Here is a 20910-nt window from a genome sequence, read left to right on the forward strand (position 1 = left end):
AAATGATTCATTAGAAGCAAATGAGAAAGTATTCTGGAGGCAAGATTCAGTTTGCATGGATAGTCATCTTAGGGAACCAGCATCCTCCAGACCCACGGCTTCTTGCCACTAGAACATAGGGTCCAGCGTTGGGCACTGTCCTTCAACACTGGGCTTCTTACACACACACGTCCAATCCACACACAGCCCGGGAGAGTCCCTGAAACATTTTAGCTCATCCACATACCTTGCATGGTGTGGAATTCAACAAGGAGAACCCATTTCTCTTAATCATTACACTCATTAAGAAAACACAAAGCTCACAACAGAAAATAATTTCTAACTATTATTATTCTGCAGTTTCTGCTTTTGATCAAGATAAGAATAGCCGAAGCACCCACCCAGGTCACTCTCATGGAATGGAGTTTTCTGATTAAAGATTGGCAAGCAGCTGACAAGCTAGTAGCACATCCTTTAAGCTGGCACTCACCGTTTGAGTACTTGAGAGTTATTTGCAGACTTCCTAAGTCTTTCCTTTTGCTAACTGTGTGTCAGGAACTGTTCTGGGCACTCTATGCAACGTGAGCTTATTTAATGGTTACCACCTAGGAGGCTGATGTGCTCTTGACACCCATTTCACGGATGCAGAATCTAAGGAAATCTGCTCAATGTTTACACAGCCAACTGGTCAGTGGTACAGCCTGGATTTCATCTCTGGGTGTTTATTCCTGGAGTCCCTGCTTTAACCACCATATTAACCTGCTTCTCAACACCAACCAATGCTTGAATCCAACTTTCCAAATCTCAAGCCTGGGCTTTTGTTAAGGAGGACGCTCAGGGTTTCTTGATAGCCAAACTCCTGTATGCCCAGGAAAGAATAAAGACCAGATGGTCTTGATATGAAAAGGCAGCAGATTTTAACTACAAAATGGGAAAGGAGTAATTCGTTTACAAGGACAAAGTAGTGAAAACTGTTCTTCGGCTTAGGGTAGGTGATTATATCTTAGCTCTTTGAATGTTCAGTCAAAGCTATATATTCAAGATATCGTGGTACCAGACCACCACGAAAAAGTGAATTTTGCAATAAAGTCACACAAATTTTTTGGTTTCCCAGTGCATATATGTTATGTTTACACTATAAAATATTTTCTTAAGTGTGAAAAGTATGTCTTAAAAAAACAGTGTATATACCTTAATATAAATACTTTATTGCTAAAAAATGCTAACAATTATCTGAGGCTTCAGCAAGTCTTAATCTTTCTGCTGATAGAGTCTTGCGTCAATGTTGATGGCTGCTGACTGATCAGGATGGTGGTTGCTGAGGGCTGAGGTGGCTATGACAATTTTTTAAAATAAGGTAACAGTGAAATTTGCCACATCATTTGATGCTTCCTTTCACTCAAGATTTCTCTGTAGCATGTGATGCTGTTTGATAGCATTTTACACACACTAAAACTTCTTTTCACATTGGAGTCAATCTTCTCAAACTCTGCCAACTGCTTTGGTAACTAACTTTATGTAATATTCTAAATCCTTTGTTGTCATTTCGACAATGTTATCAGAATCTTCACCAGGAGTAGATTCATCTCAAGAAACCACTTTCTTTGCTCATAAGCATGAGTGGGAACTCCTTATCCATTCAAGTTGTATCATGAGATTGCAGCAATTCAGTCACATCTTCAGAATCCACTTCTAATTCTAGTTCTCTGCTGTTTCCACTACATCTGAATTTACTTCTTCCTCTGAAGTCTTGAACCGGTCAAAGTCATCCATGAAGATTAGAATCAACTTCTTCCTAACTCCAGTTAATGTTGATATTTTGACCTCCTCCCGTGAATCATGACTCTTCTAAATGGCTTTTAGAATGCTGAATTTTTTCCAAAAAGTTTTCAATTTACTTTGGTCAGATCCATTAGAGGAATCACTATCTCTGGCAGCTATAGCCTTATAAAATATATTTCTTAAATAATAAGACTTGAAAGTCAAAATTCCTTCGTGATTAATGGACTGCGGAATGGATGTTGTGTTAGCAGGCATGAAAACAACATTCACCTCCTTGTACATCTCCATCAGAGCTCTGGGTTGACCAGGTGCATTGTCAATGAGCAGTAATATTTTTGAAAGGCATCTTGTTTCTGAGTATCAGGTCTTAACAGTGGGCTTAAAGCATTGAGTAAACCATGCTCCAAACAGATGTGCTGTCATCCAGGCTCTGTTCTTGCATTTATAGAGCACATGCAGAGTAGATTTAGCATAATTCTTAAGGGCGCTAGGATGTTCAGAATAACAAACAAGCATTGGCTTCAACTTAAAGTCGCCAGCTGCCTTAGCCCCCGGCTACAGAGTCAGCCTGTCCTTTGAAGTTTTGAAGCCAGGAATTGACTTCTCCTCCCTACATATGAAAGTCCTAGATGACATATTCCAATACAAGGTGGTTTCATTTACATTGAAAATCTGCTTTTTAGTGTAGCCACCCTCGTCAATGGTCTATTCTGGGTCTTCTGGAGAACTTGCTGCAGCTTCTCCATCAGCACTTGCTGTTCACCTTGCAATTTTATGTTATGGAGATGACTTCTTTCCTTAAGAATCAACCTCTGGTAGCTTCAAACTTTTCTCCTGCAGCTTCCTCACCTCTCTCAGCCTTCACAGAATTGAACAGAGTTTAGGGCCTTGCTCTCAATTAGGCTTTGGCTTGAGGGAATGTTGTGGCTGGTTGGATCTTCTATTCACGCCACTGAAACTTTCTCCGTAAAAAAGTTTCACCACTAAACTTTGCCTACTGCAAGCTGAGAAGATCCTTCGGAGACCTCTTTTGAAACATAGCAAAGAAGATGACAGAAGCTGCCATCTTTTGTATCTTTACCATACTTTCAACAGTAAGCCTGTTTCATTTTCATTTTCTTATTCATGTGTTCGCTGGAGTAGCACTTTTAATTTCCTTCAAGAACTTTTCCTATGCATTCACGGCTTGGCCAACTGGCACAAGAGACCTAGCGTTCGGCCCGTCTCCACTTTGTACACACCTTCCTCGCTCAGCTTTGTCATTTCAAGAGAGAGTTGTGCGGCTCTTCTTTTCACTGAACACCCAGTGGCCATTGTAGGGTTATTATTTGACCTAATTTCAATTGTTATGTCTCAGGGAATAGGGAAGCCTGAGGAGAGGGAGAGAGACAAGGAAAAGGGCAGTCGGTGAAGCAGTCAGAACACACACAACATTTATCCATGAAGCTCTCTGTCATAGATGGGTGCAGTTCCTGGCACCCCAAAACAGTTGCAGTAGTGACATCAGACCAGATGCAGTGGCTCACACCTGTCATCCCAGCACTTTGGGAGGCTGAGGAGGGTGGATCACCTGAGCCCAGGAGTTCGAGACCAGCCTGAGCAACATGGTGAAACCTCGTCTCTACTAAAAATACAAAAATTAGCCAGGCATGATGGTGCACGCCTATAATCCCAGCTACTGGGGAGGTTGAGGCAGGAGACCCTATTGAACCTGGGAGGCAGAGGTTGTAGTGAGCCGAGATCTCGCCATTGCACTCCAGCTTGGGTGACAAGAGCGAAACTCTGTCTAAAAAAAAAAAGAGTGACATCAAAGATCCATAATCATAGATCACTATAACAAATATAATAATAATGAAAGGAGTTAGAAATATTACATAAACGAACTATAGAAATGATCCCTGAAAGACACTCTTCTCACTATTTTTTGTTGTTGTTTATTTGGAAAGAGAGTTATTTTTCATAAAATTGTTATTTATGTTGTTAACACATAATAGGTTAATTGTTTATTTTTTAGTGAATAAATAATTTAAAGTCCCTAATCTATAATTTCTAAAATAGTAAATATTGAGATATATATATATAAAGATTTCTGGAGTCCTCAATAAGAGTTTAAAGCAGTACTGAGACTAAAAAGTTTGAGAACTTCTGCTCTAAAGCAGGGCTTGGTAAGCTACAGCTTGCAGGCTAAATGTGGACCGCCACCTATTTTTGTAAATAAAATTTTATAAAAAATAAAAATAAAAAAAAGAAATATTACATAAACAATGACAGTTGAAAAAAGTCCCATGCGCTCAATAATTGAATGATGATAATTCTGAGCCACCGTAAAATCAAAGAGCTGAAAGCTCTCAGCTACAAGACTTTCTCTTTTCCTAAGAGCTTTGACAACAGCCGAGCTATCATGGACATTAATCTCCTCAATTCTTTGCCCACTGCAAGCTGAGAAGATCCTTCAGAGACCTCTTTGGAAACACATAGCAAAGATGACAGAAGCCGCCATCTCTTGTATCTTTACCATGCTTTCAACAGTAGCTACCAATTATTGAACAGCTGGTAGGACCCAGCCTCTCTATAGACACTGAGGCTTCTAATCTCCTTCTCAAGACCTCAATAAGGAAAATGAGTTCAGAGCTGTCATCTAACTTGAGGAAGGTTGCACAGCCTATAAGTGACAGGACATGAATCAGTATGACCTGTCACTTATAGATCACTTATGACCATGAGGCTCCTGCTCTTTCTAGTTCTTCATTTCTTTGTGTGTTTCCTGTAGCTCTTCTCCAAGGGCACACCCCACATAGAGAGACCCACCAGGCCTGGCTTGAGTGAAACTAAATGCGTAGTGAGTAGAAGTTACCAAGCACCAGTGAGAATGGGAAAATGTGGACAATGTCACCACCTGCCAGGTAGCAAGCACCTAGGCTCCTACAAATGGGCAAAAAAAAAAAAAAAAAAAAAAAATCTGTCTCAGTTTTCAGCCTGTGGCAAATGAGCCTTGAGCAAATGACATAAGCATGCTAAATGATTACAGTGTCCATAGCAGGTCTTGAAAATGAACCCGGATAAATTTTAAGCATCACTGGTGTATGCTGAGCATGAAATACCTTGAAAGCAGCATTCTCTTTTGTAAGGATCTTATTTTCTCTTAAGCATTTCTGCCTTGAACAGTACAGTTTTCTCAAGGCCTCCTACTACTTCCTTTTTTTCTGGGCTCACTAGGATTCATTTACACTGTTTTTGTAAGGATGCATTGCTGGATGCTGTGGGGAGTAAAGATTCTGCACAGATGGACCCTCAATGTATTGTTGTAGACCAGGGGCCATTCCCTGCAGGGACCGCTGTCCTGGGTGGTGTTTGGTGAGCAGAGGCTTTCCAGGGATGGCAGGGACAGCAAGGACGGCAGGGATGCCAGGGACGGCAGGGATGCGAGGTCTCTGGTTGTCGTGATTGGGCTTCTGGGTGTGTCTTTGTTTATGCTTGTTTATTAACACCCCACCTACTTCCAGAGAGATCTGGTTCTCTGGGAAGTGAAGGTTAGAGATTCTTATTCCCGGGTTGTTTTGATTTATTTTTTAGTCACGAAACTGAGTCACACCAATGGTACAGATATGAACAGAAAAATTATGACTCCCATGCCTACAGTTTCTGAAAAATGCCCTCTTTCCTTCTTGTGTTTTTTATTTTTTATTGTGATTATATATATATAAATCAATATTATATATATATATGTAACCACAATAAAAAAGAAAAAATACATACATTACAAAGCTTGCCATTTAACCGTTTATAAGTGTATCATTCAGTGGCATAATTACATCCACAGTGTTGTTCAGTTATCACTACTGTTGATTTCCAGAATGTTTGTTCACCCCAAGCAGAAACTCTCAACTCCCTGTTCCCATCCCCCATGCATATGGAACTAGGAAAAGACTCCAGTGGCAGCTGATGACGCACATTCCTACACCTCGGCAAGCAGAGCGTCCAGGGCAAGCTGTCCTGTGCCCGAGGGATGGGGCACGGTCACCCCGACCTCCCCTGCTTCCTCTGCCCATCCATGGCTGTCCTTCACTCATCCAATTAGTGATCACAGGACAACAGGAGGAGCCTGGGAGAGGAAGGAGGAGGCCTGAGGGATGGACACTGGGGTGCTGAGGCGGAGGTCTCTGGGGTGAGCAGACACTGGGGTGCTAGGGCAGGGTCTCTGGGGTGCTAGGGTGGGGGTCCCTGGGGTGAGCGGACACTGGGGTGCTGGGGCAGAGGTCTCTGGGGTGAGCAGACACTGGGGTGCTGGGGCGAGGATTCTGGGGTGAGCAGACACTGGGGTCCTAGGGCAGGGTCTCTGGGGTGCTGGGGCGGGGGTCCCTGGGGTGAGCGGACACTGGGGTGCTGGGGCAGAGGTCTCTGGGGTGAGCAGACACTGGGGTGCTGGGGCGAGGATTCTGGGGTGAGCAGATACTGGGGTGCTGGGGCAGGGACTCTGGGGCTACCCAGGACCCTTTTTTATTTGCCAGGATGGAGTCTTACAGTCAGGCTTTGCCCTCTCTCACGGCCTCCCCCAGCAGTAGAGACTTCTCACTTCCTGATGTTCGCTGCTGGGCATTTCTGATGTATTTGTCTTGGAGATGGTTTTTTCATTACCCAAGCTGCTGCTGAATCCATCAACATTTGTTTTGTGAAGTTGAAATAGGTGGACCAGGCAGGACTGGGAGGAGGTAGAGGCGAATAAGAAGGACCAAGTGGTGGAGAGTGGAGGGAGAGTGGGTGGCCTTATGATATTTAAAACACAATCCTGAAATTAGACTGTTAGTGAGAACAGGCTTGGTGCTCTGGAGGTGAAGCTGAGGGAACCTGCCTACCTTGATTTCCAGACTGGTTTATCCCAACACTTGCTAACTCCGCGTTAGGGCTGGAAGTGGCTAATTGACTCTAAGCTTTGGAAGGAGCATTTTAAGGTCTTTTCGATCAACAAATTTTATTTTTTGATGACCTAGAAACAGGTGTGAACTCTCCGACTCCCCACCAAAAGAAAGTAGGTGAAGAACTCTTCAAAATTTGTAGAGAGGACATATCAGAATTGAATCACAACTTTTCAGGCCTTGGCAAAATTTTCCTTAAAGGACCAACACAGGCACACCTACTCAACACTGCTGGTGTAGTGGGGAAATGGCTGGATAATCCATAGTAAAGGAGTTTTGCTGTGTTCTAATAAAATTTTATTTAAACCACCTCACACTGATTAGGATGGCTACATCAGAAAAAAAAAAAAAAAAAGGGAAATAACAAGTGTTGATGAGGGTGTGGAGAAATTGGAACCTTTGTGTACTGTTGCTGGGAATGTAAAATGGCACAACCACTATGGAAAATAGTAGGATGGTTCCTCTAAAACTTTAAAATAGAACTGCCACATGATCTGGCAATTCCACTTCTGGGTATCGTCAACTGAAGAATCGTGAGGTTCATAAATTTGGAAAGCAGAGCTTTATTTCTCATAAAGGGTTGTAGCCTGCAGGCCAGCCTTTCTGCAAACTAGGAAGCGTAGCCTCCAGCTTCTGCCAAGAGCAAGCACTTCCAGGGAGGAGGAATGAGACAGGAATTTATGCTGAGTGGGTTGGCTAAGTATACATAATCAATAAGCTATAGAAGAAGTCATGAATATTAAGGAAGGAGAAACACACGCATATGTGGTTGAGCCATGCCTCTTCGTGGATCCCATGTTCAAAAAAATACCAGCATCAGGATGACCCGAGGGTGGAGGTTTTGGCCCTCTGATGTCAAAAGGTCAGAGACCACGAAAACCCTCACTGCACATCCTCCTTAGACTGGCCAGAGCCACCCTGCAGTCGGTGGCCTCTCAGCAGGAGGACATGCAGTGTCAAACGGGCAAGCTGTCACGTGGAAACTGCAAAGAGGGAGGGAGAGTCCAGTTGTGGCTCAGACAAGTGGCTAAAGGTGATATAGGAATGAGTTGTCTGCTTCTTGTTTTCTAGAGCCAGTTTCTGCTTCCTTCTTAGGAGAGAATTCTGGTTAAAGGCTATTAAGGAAAGGGTATACTGAAGCGGGTCCAACCTCCCATCCCATCATGGTCATGGGCTGACTCAGTTTTTTTTGTTGTTGTTTTGTTTTTTGTTGTTGTTTTTAGATGCAGTCTCACTCTTGTTGCCCAGGCTGGAGTGCAATGGTGCAGTCCAGCTCACTGCCATCTCCTCCTCCCAGGTTCAAGCGATTCTCCTGCCTCAGCCTCCCGAGTAGTTGGGATTACAGACGCCTGCCACCACGCCCGGCTAATTTTTGTATTTTTAGTAGAGACGGGGTTTCACCATGTTGGCCAGACTGGTCTTGAACTCCTGGCCTCTGGTGATCCACCCACCTTGGCCTCCCAAAGTGCTGGGATTACAGGCGTGAGCCACGGCGCCCGGCCCGGATTCAGTTTTTAAGGCTTCTCTGGAGTCCCCTTGGCCAAGAAGGAGTCTGTTCAGTCCGTTGGGAAAATTAGGATTTTATTTTATTTCTCAATATTTATCCAAAATAATTGAACATAAGGACTTGAAGAGAGATTTGTACACTGATGTTCATAGCAACATTATTCACAGTTGCCAAAAGGTAGATGTACTCAAGTGGCCATCAACAGATAAATGGGTGGTATACACGATGTGGCATATGCATCCAAAAGCCTCCATTTCCTCATTTGTAAAATATTGGGTGATTCATACCCTGCAAGACTTGTGAGCATTAAATAACATGATCTGTGTGAAAGCAATGACAGTGTCTGGAACTTAGGGGGCGCTCACCAAATGCTTAGCGGCAAAGCAGCAGAAACTAGAGGTGGTCGTGTGGGAGAGGATGGAGGAACCGGTGGCTGGGAACTGACTGCTTTCAGGATTTCTTACCTTTGGCCCACGACAGTTCGTTGGCCAGGAATGCTGTTTTGGTGGAAACAGGGATGGTGTGCATCCAGCACGTCACTCTGTTTAGCAGGCATCAGACTAGTAGACAAGGGCCCAGTAATCTCGGCTCATGGAGACCCAAGTGGGGATGACACGGTCTCAGGCTAAAGCAGACGCGCCCTGGGAATCCTCTATATTCTTGTCGGCATCACAGCCCAAGCCTGTGTCCAGCAGGGCTGACCAGAAGAAAGGTCTGGGGCAATTTAGGTTTTAGTTAAGAGTTTGATGGAGGTTTAAGCTTTTATTGATTTGAAAAAGAAAAGAAAGGAAATCTTGGAAAAAAGAAACTTGCTGTAGTGCAGACAGGAAATAATAGCAATGAAATCTTTTGGCTTTCCTGCTCGTGACCCCAGAGGTCCCTTCCTCGCTTTAAAATCCTCAGGCACCCCCTCCACCCCTGTTGCCCACAAGCAAATATGCAGACTCCAGAGCCCCACATCCCCGTCTCTCACAGTCTGGCCCAGTTGATCTCTCTCACCTCATTCCCAAAACTTCCTAGTGACATTGGTCTTTCCACCATTTCCCAAATCCATCCCCGTCTCTCACAGTCTGGCCCAGTTGATCCCTCTCACCTCCTTCCCAAAACTTTCTAGTGACATTGGTCTTCCCACCATTTCCCAAATCCATCCCCGTCTCTCACAGTCTGGCCCAGGTGACCCCCCTTACCTCCTTCCCAAAACTTTCTAGTGACATTGGTCTTCCCACCATTTCCCAAATTCCAAAGACACGAGGCAGATCCCACCTAGGCCCCCAGCTTTGCGTTACTTTGCCCTTGTGATACTGGGGGGTCTTTCTTAGAAGTCACTTCTTTCCGCACATATGGTTTTCATTTCCCAGTCAAGGTCCCAAGGTAGGAAGTTGCTGGCCATGTGAGTCACCACCTGGATGAAGGAGCCACCCTGCCAAGTGTGGGGAGGTGCCAGGAGACGGACCGGCTGAGATGAAGCATTCATTATCTCTCCTTCCATGGAACTGAAGTGACATTCTCTGCATCTCTGTTATCACTTCACCTCAACTTGCCTATTCCCAGCTACTGTTGCTAGACTCGTTTTTCTGCAGGGATTGAGGAATGTGTCACTTTTAACTTGTTTCCTTTTTTCCCACCCATTTTGGGTAAAACATTGTGTTAAAAGATACATCGTCTCCACCCCCAAAGCAGCCTGTCTTCATGCCGAAGGGATTTAAATGCCCTCATATTGAAGTGTACAAGCTAATTATGTAACTTAAAGTAAGTTTAGGGAAGGAATTTAAATACCCCCACAGCTTCACAATGTGGGAAATGGGGCTGTGTGAGCTGCTGGAAGTTCCATGCCTTCCTCCACATTCTCCCTCTGTAGTAATGAGGCCCCTCATCTTCCTGTTTTATTGGCAGCAAACACTGGGTAACAGGGGTGCTAGAAGGGCCTGAGGCTCTGTCATAATCAAGGGCCTATAATTGTGCCAGGAGCCTGGAATAGTTAAATTGGTTCCTGATTACTTTTCACTTGCTAAGTTCCCCTCAGCTCAATTAACATATAATTATTTAGGACTATGCTACTTTTATTACTGGCACATGGCTTTCCAAATAGGCAGCTTTGGGGGATGATCTCCCTCGGGAGCCCACTCACTGCATCTACCCGCCCTTTTTGTTCAAGAACAAAAGCAAGGCTGGTGGGACCTCCTCCAGAACCTTCATGCTGCGGAGAGGCTTGGACCTTGTCAGGTGCCTCCTGCAGGCAGAGCCTCGCCGGCCACACCAGCCTGTCTCCCAAAGACGCGCAGAACTGCAGAATGCACAGGGCTTGTCTTTCTCTTTTACCAAATGCGACTTTACATTTTGTAAGGTGTCAGTGGAGATCATATCAGTGTTCAAATAACTTTGTATCATATGGTGATGCCTCTTCCTTACCTTTAATCTCAAAAATAAAAAAACAAAACCTGTAGGTTCAAAGTTCCAGGGAGCTTAGAGGCACTTGTGGTTGAGTGCTTTCATTTGTCAGTGGAGAAGATGAGGATCTCAAAAACTTGAGCAACATTTTTTTTGTTTTAACATTTTTAAAATTCTATTTTAAATTGACAAATAATAATTGTGTACGTGTATGGTATGCAGTCGATGTTATGATACCTGCATTCATTGTGGAATGATTAAATCAAACGAATTAACATGTCTGTTCCCTCACATGCTTCTCATGTCTTGGTGGTGTTGAACAACTTTCTGAAGGTCAGGTAGCTCCATGTTTAAATGGACATGAAGCCATCGATAGATAGATACACTTGAATTAAGATTTTAATTGTACAAATGTGTGTATGTGTAGGCTACAATTAAACTCATATATGACGCTGTCAAGAATTAGTAGTTTTTGTTTCTAATGGGGTTAAATGTCCGGGATAGCAGAGAAAGAAGTCAGGAAAGCTTACTGGTTTGTTGTTGCTTTAATTGCATTGGCTTAGGAGTGACCCCATCTCCCTTTCCTATTGGTCTCACATTTTTTTAAGTGGATAATGTTATGACAGGTTTGATAAAGATGATGCTTCTGACTTCCTGGAGACAGGAATCAATTACCAAGAAGAGATAACATTTCTCTCCACTGAGCCATTAAAAATAAAATTCACAGGCTTCTAGACCTTATGGCTTTTTGAATCTTTTTAGGTTGACATAATTTGCCTGTGATTCTTTCTGGATTATTTATGTTTGGTTTTATCTCCTGAATTTAGATTACAAATAATCCTTCCATAGATTTTGACCATTTTTAGGACAGCGTTCCTGAAAGCATTTAATTCTCACAGCATTTGTTTTTTTTTTTTTTTTAAGAAATTAATTAATTAATTCTCCTGGCTCAGAATAAGACCTAATTTGTGTGGTTCACAAGGTGGTTGATCCCTTCCCCCTGAGTTTCTGGCATTTCTGGTGGAATCCCTAATGAGAAGTTTGCATAAGAAGAACCTGAAGAGAGCTGAATCCCACCGCAGAAAACCTACACGGTTTTCTGCAAGGACTCAGGGAGAGCCAGAGGCAACCAAATACTCTAGCCTCCCTGAGGCCTCTCATTTGGGCCAGAGCCTGACCTTCTGAGCCAGCTCCGTCATCCATTCATTCGTTCACTTACTCTTCCATCTACTTATTCATTCATTCCTGTGTCAGTTACCTAGTGAGCATATACTGTGTACCAAATGCTGACTCGGCACTGAGGACACTTGGGTGAACAAGCAGATGTGGCCACTGCCTTCGAGATACCTATGCTTTACTCACAATCTGGAGGGCTTCTCTTACCTAAACCCAACTCCAGCAGTGTCCAGCACAGATAGAGTCGTCAGGATGCAGAGTCAGGCACATTCCTACCCCACACGCCCTAGAATTGCCTGCTGGACAAAGGACTATGATCCTGCACTGTGTGGAGCCCTTCATTTAGTTTGGCAAGGCTCCTGCCATCCAAACACTTGGCTTAGCTTGCGATCCTTCTCATATTCCTCTGTAACAGAAAGCGGATTGGTATGTAAAAGCTTCTAATATGATTTTCTTATTTATTTTCCCTACTTTCACATTTATTAGAAATAACTTATGAATTACAGTAACTAATAGTTTTTTTTTTTTTTTTTTTTTTTTTTTTGAGATGGAGTCTTGCTCTGTCACCCAGGCTGGAGTGCAGTGGAGCAGTCTCAGCTCACTGCAGCCTCTGCCTCCCGGGTTCCAGTGATTCTCCTGCCTCAGCCTCCTGAGTAGCTGGGATTACAGGTGCACACCACCACGCCCAGCTAATTTTTTTTTTTTTTCTTTGAGATGGAGTCTCGCTCTGTCGCCCAAGCTGGAGTGCAGTGGCGCAATCTCGGCTCATTGCAAGCTCCATCTCCCAGGTTCATGCCATTCTCCTGCCTCAGCCTCCCGAGTAGCTGGGACTACGGGCTCCCACCACCATGCCCTGCTAATTTTTTTGTATTTTTTAGTAGAGATGGGGTTTCACCATGTTAGCCAGGATGGTCTCGATCTCCTGACCTTGTGATCCGCCTGCCTTGGCCTCCCAGAGTGCTGGGATTACAGATGTGAGCCACCATGCCCAGCCTGTAATTTTTTTTTTTTTAGTACAGATGGGGTTTCACCATGTTGGCCAGGCTGGTCTTGAACTCCTGACCTCAGGTGATCTGCCTGCCTCAGCCTCCCACACCACACTCGGCCAACTAATAGATTTTCTTGCCTAAAAGTTAGTCTCTGGTTATGTTTCTCCTTGCCTCGTTGAGTGATTGGCCCGGGGCGTAGCTGTGTTTCCGTCCCATCAGATGTGGGCTGTAGGATATCATTTATGCATGTCCTGGAAGTTTCTGTGCAAGTGATGCAGCCCTTGATGCATTGAGCCCAAGCATCATCTGATCTTTGTTTACTGCACTGATTATGGTTTTATTTGATCTTTCCTTCAATTTTCCTCATGCTACTTGAATTTCCATGTTGTTTTTGTCCCGGCATTTTAAAAAATTTATAGGGAATCTGAATTACAGAATCTACCTCTCAGCCCTGCACTTTCTCAGTCATCAGTTTCTTAAAAAGTTTTTGTTCAGCCTTCAAATTATTTTAGCATGACTTTTTTTTTTTTTTTTTTTTTGAGACGAGTCTCGCTCTGTCGCCCAGGCTGGAGTGCAGTGGCGCACTCCTGGCTCACTGCAAGCTCCGCCTCCCGGGTTCACACCATTCTCCTGCCTCAGCCTCCCTAGTGTCTGGGACTACAGGCACCCGCCACCACGCCCGGCTAATTTTTTGTATTTTTAGTAGAGACGGAGTTTCACTGTGTTAGCCAGGATGGTCTCGATCTCCTGACCTCGTGATCCACCCACCTTGGCCTCCCAAAGTGCTGGGATTACAGGCATGAGCCACCGCGCCCGGCCGATATTTTTTAAAAGTCATTTTGAGAACTATCTTTATTTAACTAGCTGCAGTTGTCCCAGAGCTTAATTCGAAGCAGCATATTGCAACTGTTTGGGTGCTATCTTGAGGCACAATAATTACCCTATAATAATAATGTGTGTTTTAGTAAACTGGTCATTATTGTCATAGAGGGCTGGAAAGAGTGTCTTCTTAAAGCTCATAAGGACCCTAGGGTACTCTGCGAATAGCAGAGTTCTAAACCTGAAGGAAAAAATTAAGGGGGAAAAAAAATTGTGTTAGTGTTCAGAAGCCCTGTGTCCTTATGCATCATGGCACAGCCCACCCTGTAATGACAAGAAGGTGTATTCCACTGACACTTGGGAGCTCTTCTGTGAACCCTGGGGTTGCTGCATGTACATCCTCAGAGGCTCTCTCAACACAGTTACCAAGGGTCAGGTGGGTTACTTAGACCATCTCTCTAGCTCATACCTTGTACTTCTGGGGGCTGAAGGTAACAGGACAGACCCTAGCCCAAGACTGGGGGGCTGATTAGAGTTGCCAGGCATCCCGTATATACAAAGCATGCCCTGAATTTTGCAACTTTTGTCCTGGATCCTGTATTAATTTGTCAGGATGCACTAAATGTCCTGTATTCAGCTTTTTTTTTTTTTTCTAATCAATTACAGAATTCAGCAATAAGAGCTATTATTCAAATTTAACCAGGCATCGTATATTTGCAAAATCTGGCAACCCTGCAGCTGAGGAATGTTGCTGCCCAGCCTGTGTTCTTGGTTAATGGACAAGGCAGCAATGCTCGCGTCCCTCCATTAATAGTCACTTAGAAACACTAATTCCTCCTTTCTGGTTATATTTTAATGTCCCCAGGAAAGAAGTCAAATAATTCCGCCTGCAGTTTTCTTTAGTGACCAAAATTGCAAACTCTGTCACAGGCCCTTTGTCACAGCTGTTTTGGTCCCAGAGCTAGCTGATCGGTTTCTTGATGAAATAATGTCTGCGAATCCCTTTCTCAGAGCGGCACGCAGTGTGAGCGTGAGAGAATCTGCAGTGACAGCGGGTGATGGGCGGGAGGTGGTGGTGGCAGGTGGTGATGGAGACCTCCTTAAAACCCCAGGTGGTGAATTTCTTCTTCTCCCTGGCTCACTGCCTTTTAGCGGCTGTGACATGGCCAGGGCGTGGGGAGCTTCTCCAGGCACGCTTAGCTAAAGAGATAACGCTGTCAGAGGACAGCAGTTACTGGTAAGTAACCTACATTTCCCTTCTACTCTGGCTGCTCCCTGCTGTCTAAATAGAGAAAGTGGAATTAAGTTTATTATCTGTGACCTAATACTAATTCTTCTTACATCCTGCCTTTGTGCAAAAGGAAAAGGGCCATTTAAAAAGTAGTGGACGAGCTTTAGTATTGTAAACACTTTCAAGGGTTATAAAACAAATCTGTTGAATGAACAAGCATGTGAGAGATGGTATTCTAGAGTCATGTGTGATTGCCCAAATTGTATATTTCATTATAAAAAGTATATAAAGTCATGGTATTATAGTGTTAAAATTATACATTATCAATGAATCAAGAAATTAAAAGTTCTGAGAAAATTCTTGTCAAATCACTTTCATGTCTACTAAAGCTTTTAACTTTTTCTCTAGTAAAATAGTGGTCAAAATTAGCATGTGGAAAGTAGGCCAATGATACTGGAGTCGTAAGCCATGCTTCCAAGCCTAGAGATACTGCAGCAACCTCTTCCAAGCCTGATAGCTCCTTGCGAAGAGTGCTTTCAAATGGGTAACTTGAAAACGCCAGCTAAGCAAAGATCAATGGAATCATAGAACATTAAGACATGGCAACTTGAGAAAAAGATTTAATTTGCACCTTTTTTTTTCTTTTTTTAAATTAGATTTTTTTTTAAGTCATACTTTTCAAATGTTACTTTCAGAAGCTGTTATTTTGGTCTGTTTCTTTCATCCTGCATGTGCTAATTTCCTTGATTAATTTGGAGAACATCTGCATATAATTCCATGATGTTTTCATTGGCAAACCCTCACAGCTTTGCGCAAGACTTGGAGAGTTCACATTCCAGACAGTCTGGGATTGTATCTAATTGAAATGCCAAACCTACCGAAGTGCCAGAGCGTAAGTGTGTAATTATGTAATTTTCTCTTGATCTTTCAGAGTCTTCCTGCGAGCAATTAATCAGTATGCAGATATGCTGAACAAAAAATTTCTGGATCAAGCCAACTTTGAGCTACAGGTAAGAGAAGAGGTAGACACGACCTTTGTTGAGAAATCATGTTAAAACAAATTGCTGGTCCGAGCCAGTATCTTACAGTATTTCTAATCCTTGAACTTAATTGGTCTCCCATCCAAGATGCAGAAATGGAATTTGTAGTATATACTATTGGAACCTGAGGAGTGAAAATTATGCCTTTGGAGTATTTGCTTAATTTAGCAAGGAAAGAGATAGAGTTGTTTCAGAGAGAAGCTATTGAATCAGAGTGACAAGGAGGGACTCTCCAAGCAGGGAGGCCACCAAGTCCCAGTGTGTGTATCTGCCAAGATTGTCTCAGCCCATCTTACTGTGGAGGGAGGATCAGCAGAGGAGGAGACACAGGTCTGCACCTCGAGCTCAGTTTGCTTTTATAACTCTGTGTTCCCCCCATATCCTCTCTGGGCCTTGTGCTACTAGCAGTGGCTTTTACCAGGCCAGAGACCCTGCCCCCCAGACCCCATGGTCCATCAGAAATGCTCCTTTGGTGAATGCAGTGTGAGAGAGTGTGTGTGTTTGTGTGTGTGTGTGTGCGCGCATGCATGCTGTAAGGATTGATTTTGCCTCTCACTTCCATTGTACTCTGGATGTGTTTCTGCTAGTAATGATTTTATCTGTCATTATTATTACTTAGTTTATTTTAGTAAAGTATACAAATTTTTGAAAAGCATGCAGATACAAACGGCATGTTTATTTCCTGGGCAAGATGGTTCACTCTCTCAAAAGGAACCCAAAGGATTTTTGTTCACCCATTGGGTGATCCAACCCCAAAATAAGTTACCCCATAGCAAATAATAAGTTTCCCCAATGCTCTTTCATTTGCATTGCCCTTATTTTTATAATTTTTTAATTCTAAATGTTTATTGTATTGGCATTATAGGATATAATTAGATAATAATATTATCAGGTGCCGTATATCTAAACATGTTACTTGTTTATAAAATTTTTTATCATTTTCTCTGCTGAATGCCTGTTTTCATATGTCATAATAACATGCTTTCTCTTTATACAATATATATGTGCTGAATATCAGTTTAGCAGGTAAAATAGGAAACATTCCTTCCTAACCCTTTGCTGCCTCTCACTGCCCCTCTGCAGGGATAACTTTTAACTCATTGTTCTGAATTCTTTGTCATGCTTTCAGCATTTATATGGGCCTGTGTGTGTTTTCTTTTGGCCTTTAACATGAACTGGATCATATTCTGTGTTTTTCAGCCCTGTCATATTCCACGATATGAATGTACCAACATTTATTCAGCCATTTCTGCACTGATAACCTAGAGGCTGTTTCCAGGTGTTTACAATCACAGGCTGTGCTACCGTGAGGGCTGTGATACATGTGCCTCTTAGTACCCCCATTGCTATGGAAAGGGTTGATCTCTAGGCCAAATGATATGACATTTCAAGTTTAATGGAAAATGATCAATTTCCTTCCTAACATGATTTTAGCAATTTGCCATCCCACCAACCTTGTTTGAGAGCAGCCACTTTCTATCTAGAATCTTCTTCAACACTGATTTCTTTAAAATGATTGATTTTTGTTTTTATTGGCATTTTTCTGATGATTATTTAGGCTAAGAATACTTAGTGGCCATGTGGGTTTCTGCTGTGAATTCTCTGATCGTTTCTTCTCCTCACATTTGTATTTGGCTGTCTTTCTTTTTTATAAGTTGGAATTCTTGATATAGGCTAGGCATGGGTTTAGGCTTATCATATAGAAATATTTCATTTTTCTGTAGTGAAATCTGTTATTTCTTTTACAGCTATCTGGTTTCATGTTTTACTTGGCAAATCTCTCCTTGCCTTAATATTATATACTTCTAAATTTTACTATTTTGTGTTAGTTAGGATCTGCTAATACCTTTGTGGTTTTGTGTTTTTGTTTTTGTTTTACCTTTCAGGTGTTTCATCCATTTGGGATTTCTGTAGTTAGTATAGGGGTAAGGATCTAACTTCACTTTTTCCCACGTCATTTCATGAATAGATGACTCTTTCCCCAATGATTTGAAATGCTACAATTAACATAATTATAAATGTATGTGTGTATAAATTCCATTTTCTGTGTTATTATCATAGAGGCTTAATCCTTATACCTTTGTACCCAGCTAGCCGAGTCGCTACTTTTCCACTCGTTTTCTACTGCAGAATTATCTTGGCCATTTTTGTGCATTTCCTGTTTCATTTGGAGTTTAAAATCAGATAGCTGAGTTTCTCTTTTAAAAGCATACTGCTTGGATTTTAGCTGGAATCCCATTGAATTGATAAATAAATTTGGAGTAAGTTTATGGTATTTGAGGGAATACTTTGCAGAATTTTTTTTCCCCATCTCATACTAGACTATTTAAGTATTTGTTTTGCCATTGTTCTGGTTTTTTCTAGGTCAGGTCTCACACATGACTTGCTGGGTAGATTCCCGTGTGTTTTAGTTGTGGCTGCTCTGGTGGGGGAGCCTGTTTCTCAACATGTTGGTTCTCCCTGGCTTTCGTCCTGTTTCATGAGGATGACCCCTTGGACTCTCACCGTGAGCCCACACACCTTACAAGCCACGTGCTTCAGGGCCCACATAGAGCTTCGCCCCTTGGCAGGTGTGACACACATATTTATTGTTGTTTGAGGAGGGTTTAGGAGGAATCGCTGCCTGCTGTCGGCTGCATTCTGAGAGTCACAGTCAGGGGCCCATCTAGAATGGGACCCATGTCTGCGTGTACCCAGAACAGATCTTAATTTAAACACCACCATCACTACCATGAGTGTTCTGGCTCATAGGCAGTCCTGGTCCCACATAGGAACAGAAAGAATTAGGAGTTGGTGAAGCTGTCATTTAAAAAGAAGCATTTGTGTTTTGTTGTTGTTGCTGTTGCTGTTGCTGTTGTTGTTGCTGCTGCTGTTGTTGTTGTTGCTAAAAGGAGCAGGTAGAAATTAAGATCTATTCTGGGTCCTTGCAGGCATGGGTCCTATTCTGGCTGAGCCCCTGACCATGATTCTCAGAATACAGGTGGCTGCAGCCAGTGATTCCTGCCGGTGCTGTGGCTAGGCTGAAATGGGTGGGAGGTGTCAGTCCCAAAAACAAAAGGAACGACTTGTATTTTGTTGACTGGTGTTCCCTTTTCTTTATAAAGGGGGCTAAAAAAAGAGAGCCCTATTGTGGACTCTGAGGTTGGGGGTGCCAGGCTCAGACCCCCATTGTGCTTCATGTGTTACCTGTAGCTTTGGGCTGGTCTCTAAATCTCAGCTCTGCAATGGGGATAACAACACCTACTTGGTTATTCTGTGGTAATCAAATGAGCTGGTGTTATTACTATATAAAGTGTGCTGTTCATGGGAAGTGTTGGATAAATGCAAGCTCAACAGACTTTTCTCAAATCCTGCAAATGCTCTTAAATTTCCCCTTACTTCTCAGGTAATTAAAAATAGAGTCAATATAACGTTCACACTTTATTTTCATAGAACTCTTTGCAGCTATCTCCTTTGATATAATAAATATTATCCCTGGTTTGTAAATGAGAAAACTGAGACCCACAACTTTCTTCTTCTAAAGGCCATTGTCTTTTAAACCACATATATGTAGTCCATAAACCCTTGAAATATGGGTTTATTGAAACAAGAAATGTTTGATCTTTTTACATTTGTTTTCCTTGTCTAGTGTATGTATGATTTGGGGGTAAAGAGTCCTAAATTATGGAAATCTATACTATTCTTAAGTGAGGAGCTTCATAATTACATTAACAAAAGCTAACATTGGCCAGGCATGGTGGCTCACACTTGTAATCCCAGCACTTTGGGAGGCTGAGGGAGGTGGATCACCTGAGGTCAGGAGTTCAAGACCAGCCTGGCCAACATGGTGAAACCCCATCTCTACTAAAAATACAAAAATTATCCAGGCATGGTGGTGCACACCTGTAGTTCCAGCTACTCAGGAGGCTGAGGCAGGAGAATTGCTTGAACCCAGGAGGCAGAGGTTGCAGTGAGCCGAGATCATGCCACTGCATTCCAGCCTGGGCAACAGAGGGAGACTCCATCTCAAAAAAAAAAGAGCTAACATTGATGAAGTGCTTACACATGCTCTGTACTGCCTTAAATTCTGTGCATATATTTACTTCTTTGATCTTCTGAGCACTCCTATAAGATAGATACTCTTGAAATTCACATTTTATCCATGAGGAAACTGAGGCAGAGAGAGGTTAGAGTCTGAGTAAATGGTAGAGCCAAGATTTGAATTTCTGCACCGTAATCTCCGAGCCCACACACTCAGACCTGAACTACACCGTGGGTGGCTGGTTAGCAACATGTATAGAGTGAGTGTGGGCTTTTTTTTTAACTTTTCAGAAGTGTGTGCTGAGCAAATGGTAAATGTCTGAGAGCATTGTTGAGATCCTATATCAAGCTGTTCAACAACTTAGCATCTCCTCCTTTTCGGTTTTCAGCTGTGGAACAACTACTTTCACCTGGCTGTTGCTTTCCTTACTCAAGAGTCCCTGCAACTGGAGAATTTTTCAAGTGCCAAGAGAGCCAAAATCCTTAACAAGTAAGTTCTCATCCAGCTTTGAAACTGCAGGCAGGAGCCTCCAACTCTAATAGCATAATTTTCATGTCGTTTCTAAGCCAACTTGGTACAAATTGAGATGTAATCACGGTGTAATGAAAGGGTAGTTTTAAATCACAAATCAGGTATTGCCTTTTCTAACCCATGAATCAGGGTCTAAAATTGCAGGACTCATCCTGGAAGGTTCCAGGTCAGTGTAATCCAAGACTATTAGTGCAACGCAGAATTTCAGCTTCTGGAGATAATTTCTTTTGCTGTGCACTATTCCAATGTCATTTCGCATGTGGTTTACTTTATTGCTTAATTCTTCAACTTGAAAGGAGCTTCTGATGAAAGCTCTTGGGTCTGTTGGGATTGTTGAACAATTTACTGGGGAGTTAGAGCTATCGGTGATTCCTTCTTGGCAGCAGATAACCCCTGTCTTCTTCTGGGCAGGAGCTTTGAATGGACTGAAGTGGCACCTTGTATCATTGTAAATAAACCTCTCCAAAGCTCCATGAAGGCCGAGATCCTTACTGGCTCCTCCAGCTCTGTAACCCCAGTTTGCATCAGGCACCG

At 42.9% G+C, this 20910-nt stretch overlaps 1 protein-coding gene across 2 annotated transcripts in view; it reads left to right on the forward strand.

Annotated features, from left to right (window-relative positions):
- Positions 1–20910, forward strand: part of DOCK1 (dedicator of cytokinesis 1) — a 550965-nt gene that overhangs the window by 420101 nt on the left and 109954 nt on the right. For both annotated transcript variants that reach the window (XM_054503625.2, XM_054503626.2), the window contains exons 30-31: positions 15716–15794; positions 20234–20334. In XM_054503625.2, the coding sequence (XP_054359600.1) occupies positions 15716–15794; positions 20234–20334 (180 nt within the window). The remainder of the gene's footprint in view (positions 1–15715; positions 15795–20233; positions 20335–20910) is intronic.

The sequence above is a fragment of the Pongo pygmaeus genome, chromosome 8 (genome assembly GCF_028885625.2).
Source record: "Pongo pygmaeus isolate AG05252 chromosome 8, NHGRI_mPonPyg2-v2.0_pri, whole genome shotgun sequence".
NCBI classification, from domain to species: Eukaryota; Metazoa; Chordata; class Mammalia; order Primates; family Hominidae; genus Pongo; species Pongo pygmaeus.